We start from the raw sequence: 11,718 nt of genomic DNA, 5'->3' as shown, positions 1-11,718 counted from the left end.
ATATATATATATATAATGTATGTATGCATGTGCTTAACGTTCGTGTCCAGGCATAATGAATATCTCTTTGACATTAAGAGAGAAGTTCAGACTTTCATTATATATTACATATATATACACACACACACACGCGTATATTGTAGACATACCAAAAAGCTGAGGAATAAAGTTGTATGATTTTAATTACAAAACCCCTAACGGAAATTATAAAAAAAAAAAAAAGAAAAAGAAAAAGACAGAAGATTGTCTCATTGAGGACAAAGACAGTATAGAGAGCATGCAGTCGCTGCGGTGGTGGGCTGCGTGGATGCAATATCTAATGTGGAAAAGAAAACTCCAAGACTACCACCCATATATAAAAAAAATATCTTTACATGTTTACATAATTAATTAACCATAGAAAATTATCATGAAAAAGACACGCCTGACCAAATACAAGTAAATAATCACGATCCATGCGCAAAATGGTCCACGTAAGCCCATTTTAATTTATAATCGTAAAAACCTAATCGAGTCTCTTAGTGCTCTAACCTAACCGAAAGAAATAACATGCCAATATGCATCTCCACTTTCGTTTTATATACATATAATATATAATAAAGTTTTTTTCCTTTTCCGGTATTTTCTATTTTAGCAAAAACAATATCGTTCATCTGACCTCTCGAGAGGCATCGGGCTGCACCAAGCAAATATGAAATACCTATTCAATAAAAAAAAACATTTTTGAATTAATGCGAGTTCTTTTTTTTTTTTTTTGGCGCAAATGAAACACGCGCACTAGATTCATGGTGAGCGTTTGGGAAACGATGGGCCTAAGCCCAATAGTGAACTTAATGGGCCCAATCAGGCCCATTATTATGATAACTTGGTGAGCTTTGGTTTTTGTTCCCTAACCAAACCCCCGGGACAGTGTTCAAACGGAACAGAACCACAATGAAAATGGAAATGAAAACCCTAGCTGCTCCTTTGCTTCGTCTGGTGTTGAGACAGATTATTGGGCCAAATATTGTTGAGGTAATAGCAGTTATTGGGCCTGCCTTTAAGCCCATTTTCAAATGGTCTGACGACTCGACACATATTGAGGCAGAATGGCATGCTACGGTAATTAAAATCGTAAATCAGGGGCGTTTTTCCTGTGCCAATACGGGACAAGACCAGCACTCGCCTAGCCGTCTCGCAGTTTTGGTAAAGGTTCACCCAAATTCCCTGAGGAGAGGTTGTGAATCGATCTCTTCATTTCGAAGGCTTTCGTGTCTTGATCTTGCGATTTTGAAGGTAAGCTTCGGTCTTTACTTGGTTTCGTTCGTGATCCATGCTGCTTGGCGCTTGATCCAATCGGTTTTGGATTAGGGTTTATATTTGGGGAACTTGGATCGATGATTTATCAGAAATTGGTCGTTGTGGTTTGATTCTAGAGGGTAGTTTGTGTTTCTTTCCCCCAAATCTAGATCGGAACGTTTCGTACTTTTTCTAGTTGTTTTGTTTTTCGTTATCGGTTGATTCGTATCTATGTTGGGGTCTCTCTAGATCGTTTTATCTCGTACATGTCTTGTTTTGAATCTGAAACCCATAAATGATGTTTTGTGTTCTTCGCTTCTCTAATCTGGTTGAATTTTGATGGCAGGTTGTTCTTAACCGAGTATAAGCGATGTACAACGGTATAGGGTTACAGACAGCGAGGGGTTCAGGGACCAATGGTTACATTCAGGGCAACAAGTTCTTTGTAAGGCCTAAATCTACCGGTAAGCCCGTTAATGGTGGGAAAGGGTTTGAGGAAGGGCAGGGAACAGCTGGTCTCTCTAAGAAGCCCAACAAAGACATTCTCGAGCATGATCGGAAGCGTCAGATTCACCTTAAACTCGCCATGCTCGAGGAGAAGCTCATAGATCAGGGTTACTCTGATGCTGAGATTGCTCAGAAGCTCGAGGAAGCCAGGCTGAATCTTGAAGCTGCCACCTCTGGTTCGGAGGAGACTGGTGCAACCACTGATGCTAAGATCTCTGATACCCAGACCCATCAGATTGCTGCTAGAAAGGAGAAACAGATGGAGACGTTTCGGGCTGCGCTTGGTTTGCCCAATCAGCAAACTGATGAAGGTGATGTTGATGGTGAACCAAAGATTGAAGCTTATGAGGGTGCAGTAGGAAGACAAAAGGAGAGACGGGAGCATTCTTTTCTGGACCGAGACAGTCGGGGGAAGGTGCGTCTGGATGAGGATGGAGACGAGAAAGGTGGGAAAGGTAAAAGCCGCAAGAAGCAGCATAAGCTAGATGATACTGATGAGACTAGGCGTAGCAAGAAAAAAGGGAGCAGAAAGAGAAGGCAAGATAGTGATGATAGTAGTGATTCCTCTGATTCTGAAAGTGATCGTGAGCGCAGAAAACGCTCTTCAAAGAAGCATAAGGGGCGTAGGCAGGAAACTGAGAGCGATTCTAGTGACTTTGACTCTGACAGTGACAGTGAGAAGGAAAAGAGAAGGAAGGCTGCCAAGAAGCGCATAAGCAGCAGACAGGATGATAGCTCTGATTCTGAAGTCAAGAGCGATGAAAACGAGAAACGTGTGAAGACCCATGAAAGGCATCGCCCTTCATATAGATCTGAATCTGAAGAAAAGTCAGACAGGTATCATGGACGGAGAAGAGAAGAGCCAGCAAAGAAGAAGCAGAGGCATGACTCTGATGATAGCGAATCCGAGCCCGAGAACCGGAGTGATGAAAGGAAGAAACATGTGAAGACCCATGAAAGGTACCGTCCTTCAGAAAGATCTGATCCTGGAGATGAGCCAGACAGATATCGTGGGTGGAGAAGAGAAGAGCCGGCAAAGAGGCAGAGGCATGGCTCTGATGATAGCGAACCCGAGCCTGAGGACAGGAGACAACGCCAAAGGTTCGAAGGCTACCACAGAGGGAGAAAGCACGGCCGAGATGAGGAGGATGGCCGCGACTATAAGCATGGGAGAGAGAGAGACAGAAGATGGTGACATAGTTACCAGAGAGCGATGGAGCTCGAGAAAGGGTCGTAACTATGATGGGAGGTCGGTCGAGATCCCTTTGTGTTGTGTCGCTTAAATCTTTCTAGTTTCATGCTTTCTGTGTGTTCAGGTTTACTCTTGTGGTAATTTGGATTTGCTGGTGTAAACGCCTACTACTTGTTTTAACGTTTCTGTAGGAATTTACTCATCGGACTAATGGGCTATAATATTTTACCATTTGGGCCTCTGTAGGCCGAACACCTATAATAGGTATTAAACCCATACTGAAATGGGCTGGGGCCTCACTTTTTATTATTTTGTTTTTAGAATACAATGGCAGTAAATCATGGTACGTGCCACGTGTTTTTGGTTACTTTTTGGGACTTATAAATACGGCATGCTTTATATACATATACTTTTGTTATATCAGTTCACATTTTTGTGTCAGATAGAAAATCAATACCTTCTTTGGTAGGAAACACTTTGCAAGATTTGCGTTTGCGTTGATGGATTATGAGCCAACCGCAACCAGTTACAGTTAATGGCGCCTAAGAGACCGCGTTTGCGTTCCAGATTGTCAAGCCGTATGTAGCCCGCGAGCAAAGCCAGCTGTCGTGTTTGCGTTTGGAACGCTAACGCGGAGTGAAGCTTTTCATCAACCCAAACACGAGTTAGCGTTTCTAGTCGACACCCAACTAATGCAAATACAAATCCCATGTCTCCAAAGTAAATCAAATAGTTGTGGTATCAAATTCGATTTTGTATGCAAAGATTGAATCTTTTTATTATGAAAATTAAGTAAAAAATCCGAATTTCCCTTCGCCGATTGCATTTAGATCGAAATGACGAGAAAGATTCTCAGATGTTTATAATCTGAGAGGAGGGAACGCGGGACGAGAAAATAAAAAAAAACAAAAAAAAAAAAACGGTGCGAAGGTGGGGGAGATGAAGAGCCGGTGAAGAGAGAGATGTTCTGTGCTTGTGAGCTTCCATAGCTGGCTCTCGAAGGTTCAGGTACTTCCTTTGATTTTCTCTCTTTTGTTGGGCTGATTCCAATTCCAGTTGCTGTTGTTTCAATTTTGACCAACTTCAAGGAATCGCTTCACCTGGCTGCGATTTCTCTTCTGGAGTTCGCATTTGTCGGTTTTTGGCGAAACCCATGAGTAAATGTCTTGTTTGCATTTGGAGTTTCGGTTCCACGGATCAGATGGGATGACCAAGATTCTCGTGTTGTGTCTCTGTTTTCGAGTTTTTAGGGTTTCAAAATCATTGCTGCAGAAAATTTCCGGTGACCACAATGAGTAGACCCACAACTCGAAACAAGAACAAAAGACAGAGACCAGAGGACGCCGTCGATTCCTCTTCTCAAATTCTCCGGTATGACTGACATTGATTTCGATTCCTTGATCATCTTTCCGGTATTGACTGTCTCAACGCATTTCTGCAGCAAAATCCATGATGCAAACGATGTAACTGATGACGACATTAATCAGCTGTTCATGATAACAAAGCCAGTTTGTCAGGGTTGTCGTGTGAATACCCGTGACAATCCAAACTGCTTCTGTGGGTTGATTCCCCCAGTCAATGGAAGCCGCAAATCGGGTTTGTGGCAGAAGACAGCCGACATCATACAGTCCTTTGGTCCTGACCCATCCTTAGATGGGCGTGCTTCTGATTCCACGCCGGCTGGTCTGACCAATCTTGGCGCAACATGCTATGCTAACAGCATACTTCAATGTCTGTACATGAACACTGCTTTTCGGGAAGGGGTTTTCTCTGTTGAGTTTGATGTCCTAAAACAGTATCCAGTCTTGGATCAACTCGCCCGTCTATTTGCACAGTTGCATAGTAGCAAGATGGCTTTTGTTGATTCTGCTGCTTTTGTGAAGACGTTGGAGTTAGATAATGGAGTTCAGCAAGATAGCCATGAGTTCTTGACATTACTTCTTTCCTTGCTTGAGCGCTGCTTACGCCATTCCGGAGTTTCCAAGTCAAGAACAATTGTGCAAGATCTCTTCCGTGGTAGTGTCTCGCATGTGACAACGTAAGATTAGGATTGACTTTTTAAAGCTTAAGCTGATTTGTTTGGTTCAAATCACGTGCAAGTTAACATCTTGATATAAATTAAGTGATTTGAAAGGGAATAGTTGCATGCAACGTAACATTGAAACAGAAATGCAGCTTCTTTCTGGTATCTGTGTCATCACTCGACCTTTTCTCGTTTCACCTTGTTTTCTCATAGGTGCTCAAAATGTGGGAGGGATTCTGAAGCTTCATCACAGGTGGATGATTTTTATGAGCTTGAGCTGAATGTGAAGGGCTTCAAAAATTTGGATGAGAGTTTGAATGATTACCTTAGCTTAGAGGAGCTCAATGGGGATAATCAATATTTTTGCGGATGCTGTAATGCTAGAGTAGATGCCACACGTTGCATTAAGCTTCGCACACTGCCTCCTGTTCTCACTTTCCAGCTCAAACGATGTGTTTTCCTTCCTAAGGTAACAGATGAAGTGGTTCATCTATCTTGTGATGCTGTTAGTTTATGAGTTAACCTTAAAGACTATTTTGATCGGTCATTTTTTTGTGATTCGAATTAGTTTTAAAGTGCCTTCGAAATGCATCTTTTCTCTTTTGTTGACTTAAAAATGTTTCAGATTTAGTTTTTGGCTTGTAGATTGATTTCCACTTAATCCGATGGATTTTTCCCGCTTTTATTTTCCTTTTTTTCTTTTTTGTTTCGGATTATAAATCATATCCATGCATGTTTGTGTTTCATGCTTATTATCATACTTTTTCCTTTTCATTTGTCTCATCAGTGAGATGTTCTCTGCTCGTGATAAAAGCTATTCATCATTTAGTCCATCTTAGTATCTGATATGATCAAGATGAAATTACATAACTTTTCTTTTTGGGCGGATCATGTCAACAGACCACAGCAAAGAAGAAAATTACTTCTTCATTTTCCTTTCCTGAAGTACTGGATATGGGACAGAGGTTGTCTGATTCTTCTAAAAAAGAGCTGATATACGACTTGTCTGCCGTGCTAATCCACAAAGGGAGTGCAGTAAACAGTGGACATTATATTGCTCACATTAAGGATGAGAAAACTGGTAAGTGGTGGGAATTTGATGATGAACAAGTCTCAGATCTTGGTCAACGACCATTTAAAGAAGGCTCTTCGACTCAGCATTTGGAGAAAAATGGTGTTGCTGGTAGTGGGAGCACTATGGATATGACTCAGTTAGGCTCGTCGGAATGTAGCTCTACTATTCAGTCTGAGGTTTTCTCATCCAGTGATGCTTATATGCTGATGTATAGTCTTAGATGTGCTAAACAAGAAAATCAGAAAGGGCATACAGAGATTCCTGTTTCTTCAGCAAATGGATGTTGCTAATGCCTTCTTGAATGGAGAATTGAATGAAAAAATTTTCATGGTTCTTCCTCCTGGCACTACAAAAAAAACCCCTAATATCAACGGATTTTTCCGTTGAAATAGCCCAAATATCCGTTGAAAATGTTGATTTTCAACAGAATTTTCAACGGACGTAACCCGTTGCAATACGGTCGTTGAAATCAAGATTTTGTTACCAACCGTTGAAAATGTCAACGGATTATCAACGATAAAATTCCGTTGATAATAGCAACGGCATGGTAACAGAATAATCCGTTGATATATGTCAACGTATTTTGCAACGAATAAATCCGTTCCATATTTCAACATATATCCGTTGATACACACCGTTGCAAATTTGCAACAACAGCGATCGGTGGAAAAATCCTGCTGATCTTGCTACAAGGGAAGTCGAAACAGTCAATCAACTTGGAAGTGCTTATCTTCCATCTCATCTTTATGAAGAAATCAATAATATGAATGCTTCATACCTTGAGAGTTGCAAGCAATTTGATATGAGAAAGGAAAGAGAATTGAATTCTCTCACTGAAAGGAGGCAAGAAACACGAATGATACTTTCAGAAGCCCCTGTACAGTCACTTGAAGATCAGTTTTTCTGGATCACCACAGACTGGCTTCGTCAATGGGCTGATAACATAACGCCACCGTAAGTAACAGCTCCTCCTGCATCTAAATCTGCTTCATAATACACCTTCTGGGTATCCTGATTTCAAAGAAATGTATTTTAGTGTTTGTAGGTATTGACTTATATGTTGATCTCTCATCTCCTAGATTTTATTTTATTTTTTCTTGCAAGTGATACAATTTAATTGCAATCCTTTCATTCTAGTCGAATGCCTTACAATTTTGAACAGATTAGTGAGTTCTGTTTCTCTATTTTCCTGAGTGGTCTTGTTCTCCTGCTATGCAGTGCTTTGGACAACACTCCTATATTGTGTTCCCATGGGAAAGTTCTTCCATCCAAAGTCAATTCCATGAAGCGAATATCTGCACTTGCCTGGGCCAAATTAACATCCAAGGTATGCGATTGTGTTTTCTCCCATCATTTTACTCGATTTATTTTGGCTTTGTTCAGTTCATTTTCTTCTTTTTGGTCATATAAATCCTCTTTTTTAGAGCTTGCTTATGAAGGGATGTTTACCTATATTGGTTCAAGATTGTTCTTTTGGCTTTCTTTAGGCACTTGCTGGTGTCAGGATAGTTCAATTAATTTTTGCAATTAGACAGAAACTTGATGCATGCTTCATTTATTCTAGAATTATGTCAGGGTGTAGGAGAATCACCTGTAGATCCCCTGAATCTCTCTCTCTCTCACACTCACACACACAACAAATTTGTGTATGGATTAAACGGTTGTTGAAAAGTCTTGATAAGTATTTCTTTTGATAAGCGTGAGTTTGATGCTTTGGATATATTATACTACGGTACCGTGACTGTTGTAGTTGTTGTTATGCATAGTTATTTTTCCTTGAGGTCTTTGGTGGGAGAAAATAGATTCGACGAGGTTAATCTTTTGCTAGTCTAATGCATGTTTCTAGCTTCCACTTAGCATACACATTCTGGTTTCAGTTGCTACATGGCCGTTATTCATCTCTGAAGATATATTATGTTATCTCGACTGATGCAACCATTCTACTGGCACTCTTTCTTTCAGTACAAGGGTGGACCAGAGATAGGGAAAGGTGACTACTGCAGGGACTGCCTTATTGATGGTGCTCGCATGGTTGTCTTTGCTGACAGCTATAGGGATCGAAGAACATTCATGAAAGGCATAGTCAGTGATGTTCTTTCTGGAAAGTGTGAAGACGGAAAATACTTTATTTCCAGAGTTTGGTATGGTTGCAAGTGCCCTGCAACTTACAGCTTTTGTGATTACTCGTTTTTGTTCATTTGTGCTTAGCGACTGTTTGAAGCTTGTGCAATGGCATGTTAACACTCTTACGTTATTGCAAAGTTTTATTGGACGTTTCTAGCAGAAAGCTGCTTTTGTATGGACTTATTTTTAGGCAGACGCAACACTGAAGCTTCCTGGTTAATCTCTCTCCTAATTGGCAAAGGCATTTTGTAGGTTGCAGCAGTGGGTGAAAAGGAAAAACCTTGATGCTCCTACTGAAGCAGATGCAGGGCCAACTAATGCAATCAGGTGCCAACATGGACAGCTGATGCCTGAGCAAGCATCTGGGGCGAAAAGGATTCTAGTTCCCGAGAATCTTTGGTCATTCCTTCTTGAAGATGCAATAAAAGTGAAACCTGATGATACATCAGGATGTTCTTGTTTCCCTTTGGACTCTGTTCAATGCTGTCATTGCAGTGAAGAGCTTTCTGAAGTTGCATGCTTAGAGGATTCACTAAGGTTATCCATGATTAATTAGTATTAATGGTTTGCTCAGGATATTCTTGTGGAGTTACTTACCTTCTATATAATTTAACAGAACATTAAAGATTAAGCAGCGCCAAAATCACGAGAAACTAGCCTTGGGAAAGGGCATCCAATTAACTCCTGGTAGCCGATATTTTGTGTTACCTTCTCGGTGGCTTGTGGAATGGAGAAGCTATGTTAACATGAGTGGGAAAAATAGTTCATCAGTACCGGAACCTGATTTCCTGAACAAGGTCATGGATACTCTCAAATGCAAAAAGGTATTGATTCATCCCTGGAGTTGAAATCCTCCATCACGAATTAAAGAACTCTGTCCTTTTCTTTAAGTGTATCAACCTTTGTTCAGCGGTGACTTCTTTTGTAATGTTCTGACACCTGGCAATGGGAACTGGATGTGTGATTTAGAATCAGTTGTGCTAACTGGTTTCTCTTTTTCATTGTAATTGAGATTCTCTTACCAGTTTGAGTTTCTGTGGATATGGTTGTCTGGATTACAGCTTACTAGTTGTTATATCATACATATACTTGTAGGTGGTGTTCCTCTTCTTTTCCCCTGTTTGAACTTCAAATTAATAGTTCTCTTTTGTGTTTTTTTTTTGTATCAGCACGCAAGACTCCAAGAAAGGCTCCCTGAAATTGTCTGTAGACGTGGCTCGTTTTTTCAGAAAAGTCCTGCCGTAAGTGAATGAGATATTGTGAAATGTTTTTAATCTATATTTCTTCGAAATTGTTGGGTTTGATAGGGCTTCTTATGGTTGTGATATCGTTCCAAAAGTTGATAATATAGAAGTAGAAGCCTCACTCGTGCTTCTCCTGGTTGCATTTAGCATCATGTCTTCCTACTTGATTGTGTTATTACATTGTCTTATCCAAAATTCTATCACGTGTTTCTTTGTAATTTTAGACAGACAAGTTGACGATTGTCCCCGAGCATGATTGGAGATGTTTCTGTGAGGAGTGGGGAGGTATCTTGGAGCATGGAATATCTGCTGTTCTTGAGGTCGGTGACTGTGCGGAGAATCCTTTTCTGTCCCAAGATATCACGGCTCGTGAGAAGCAGCTTTCTTCCTCCGATGATAATAACGAGACTTCTGCTCAGCAACTTTTACTCAAGACATCCCCAGAGGTAACATCAATTATTTTTTAGTTTTTTTTTTTTTAACTCAGCCTCCTAATGGTGACGGAGGATAAGATTCTATCAATTGGGATTTAATTTCAATAACTAGACTAACTCTTAACTACTTTTATGGGGCCTAATAAGCCTAATATTCCGTAATCACCAGTGAATCTGTGCACTGACATGTCTAGTTTTTGTGCTTTATGTTGAAAAGTCGATTTGATCATGTGGAGATATACAACATAAGACCATTTCGTCTTGTGATTGAGACTTTCACGTTTTGGCAGATCTGTGAGGAATGCATAGGAGAGAAAGAGAGCTGTGAGCTGATGGAGAAACTTAGCTATTCCGAGGGGGATGTATTTATATGTCTTGTGCATGGAAAGGAAGCTCCAAAGGCGATGCTAGAGGCATCTGATTCCAGTTTCGAGGCCATGAAACGCACCTCAAAGAGATCTCGGAGAACTAACTATGGGAATCTAATAAATCTGAAAGTTTCCGCTTCGACATCCGTATATCAATTAAAGATGATGATCTGGGAATCACTTGGGGTAATATCTGCTTTTTTTTTTTGGTTATAGATTACAATGAGAGAGATTCATCATCATATGTTAATATATGCAGGTGGTAAAGGAAAACCAGATTCTTCATAAAGGCACACGGGTAATTGACCAGGAATCTGCAACGCTTGCGGATATGAACATATTCCCTGGAGACAGGCTTTGGGTGAAAGATTCAGAGATTCACGAGCCCCGTGATATTGCTGGTAACTAACATATTTTTTGAAATATTAATCTTGCAGAAGCTGAATTTGTTTTTTTTTTGAAAATTTACTGAACACCCTTTTACTTGGCCAAAAAAAATGGCCATTGATGTTGATTGCAACAGATGAGCTGTGTGATAAGAAAATGGAGGTTGAAGATCTGGAAGAAGGGTTCCGTGGAACGCTCTTAACTGCGGATATATCTTCTGAGGCTAGCTAGAAGTTGTTAGTTTTTGTACAAATAGACGACGGAGAGAAGCCATTTGGACCATTTAGGTGAAAAAAAGCTCGCTGTTGTCGGAAAAAAAACTGTCACGCCCTTGGAATGTGTTTGTATACGCCTTTCGGGTATCGGAAAAGTAGAAAATGGCCTGGGTTTTTGGGGTATTTTGCGCGCAGGCAGGTCGGGAGCGAGCGCCGTTTTTCTTTTTTTTGTAAAGGCAAAGCTGCGAGCTTTGTGCAGGATGACTGGCGGATCTGTAAAAGCCGGACTTTTGTAAGCAAAAAGGCTTTGGGTTTACGGATGGAGAATGGAGCCGCCTGACGACCTTTTTCTTTTGATTGGTAAAATTCATGGTTTCCTTTGGCGTCCAAGTCTGATCCTTTTCGGGTTTCCTTACCGACCCCTCGATGAATACATTTATTTGTATGGGTGTAACCTTTTTAGGCGTACTACTGGTCCAATGTTTTTTTTTTTAATTTGTTTAAAAAACGTGTTCATGAGCGGCAAATCTTTTTTTTTTTTTCCCTTTTCGTGTGTGCTTTCATTTTTTTCATTGGACCAATTGACTTCCCCGATTCGTCTGTGCTTTCATTTTTTTCATTGGATCAATTGACTTCTTTTTCTTGTTTTGTCGTGTCTTATAGAGCTGGACATGGGTTGGGTACCCGCGATTTTGGAGATACCTGTCTTCGTCTTCGCGGATTTCTTGAAAACAATGTCTCACTTTCTATCTCATTAACACCGGGTATGTGTCGACCAGATACCCGTGATTAAGAGACGCGTACCCACGGATACCCATACTCATAAAATATATATATTTTTTAAATAAATATAAACCAAATATTTAGTAAA

General features: G+C 40.5%; 2 protein-coding genes across 2 annotated transcripts; both read left to right on the top strand.

The window, feature by feature from the left end:
- Positions 1 to 1,140: 1,140 nt before the first annotated feature.
- On the top strand, positions 1,141 to 3,231 carry LOC104799001 (DEAD-box ATP-dependent RNA helicase 42). Its single transcript, XM_010521288.2, has 2 exons — positions 1,141 to 1,275; positions 1,625 to 3,231. Exon 2 carries the CDS (start codon positions 1,649 to 1,651, stop codon positions 2,978 to 2,980), a length of 1,332 nt encoding a protein of 443 aa, XP_010519590.1. The 5' UTR covers positions 1,141 to 1,275; positions 1,625 to 1,648; the 3' UTR covers positions 2,981 to 3,231.
- Positions 3,232 to 3,522: 291 nt separating this feature from the next.
- Positions 3,523 to 11,366, top strand: LOC104799000 (ubiquitin carboxyl-terminal hydrolase 26). The gene is made up of 15 exons (XM_019200793.1): positions 3,523 to 3,985; positions 4,228 to 4,348; positions 4,419 to 5,015; positions 5,214 to 5,469; positions 5,901 to 6,336; positions 6,750 to 7,029; positions 7,294 to 7,402; positions 8,038 to 8,216; positions 8,452 to 8,736; positions 8,816 to 9,023; positions 9,369 to 9,440; positions 9,668 to 9,889; positions 10,168 to 10,431; positions 10,505 to 10,646; positions 10,769 to 11,366. Exons 2-15 carry the CDS (start codon positions 4,269 to 4,271, stop codon positions 10,861 to 10,863), a joined length of 3,225 nt encoding a protein of 1,074 aa, XP_019056338.1. The 5' UTR covers positions 3,523 to 3,985; positions 4,228 to 4,268; the 3' UTR covers positions 10,864 to 11,366.
- The last annotated feature ends 352 nt before the right edge of the window (positions 11,367 to 11,718 follow it).

This window comes from Tarenaya hassleriana, unplaced genomic scaffold (assembly GCF_000463585.1).
Source record: "Tarenaya hassleriana unplaced genomic scaffold, ASM46358v1 Cleome6, whole genome shotgun sequence".
NCBI lineage: Eukaryota > Viridiplantae > Streptophyta > Magnoliopsida > Brassicales > Cleomaceae > Tarenaya > Tarenaya hassleriana.
Note: the sequence above shows the minus strand (reverse complement) of the source record. Positions and strands in the feature narration are given on the sequence as shown.

Coding starts and splice junctions, on each gene's coding strand:
- LOC104799001 (XM_010521288.2), top strand. CDS start 1,649: ATGTACAACGGTATAGGGTTACAGACAGCGAGGGGTTCAGGGACCAAT.
- LOC104799000 (XM_019200793.1), top strand. CDS start 4,269: ATGAGTAGACCCACAACTCGAAACAAGAACAAAAGACAGAGACCAGAG. Junction 9,441..9,667: donor TTTTTCAGAAAAGTCCTGCC/GTAAGTGAATGA, acceptor TTGTAATTTTAG/ACAGACAAGTTGACGATTGT. Junction 10,432..10,504: donor TGATCTGGGAATCACTTGGG/GTAATATCTGCT, acceptor TAATATATGCAG/GTGGTAAAGGAAAACCAGAT.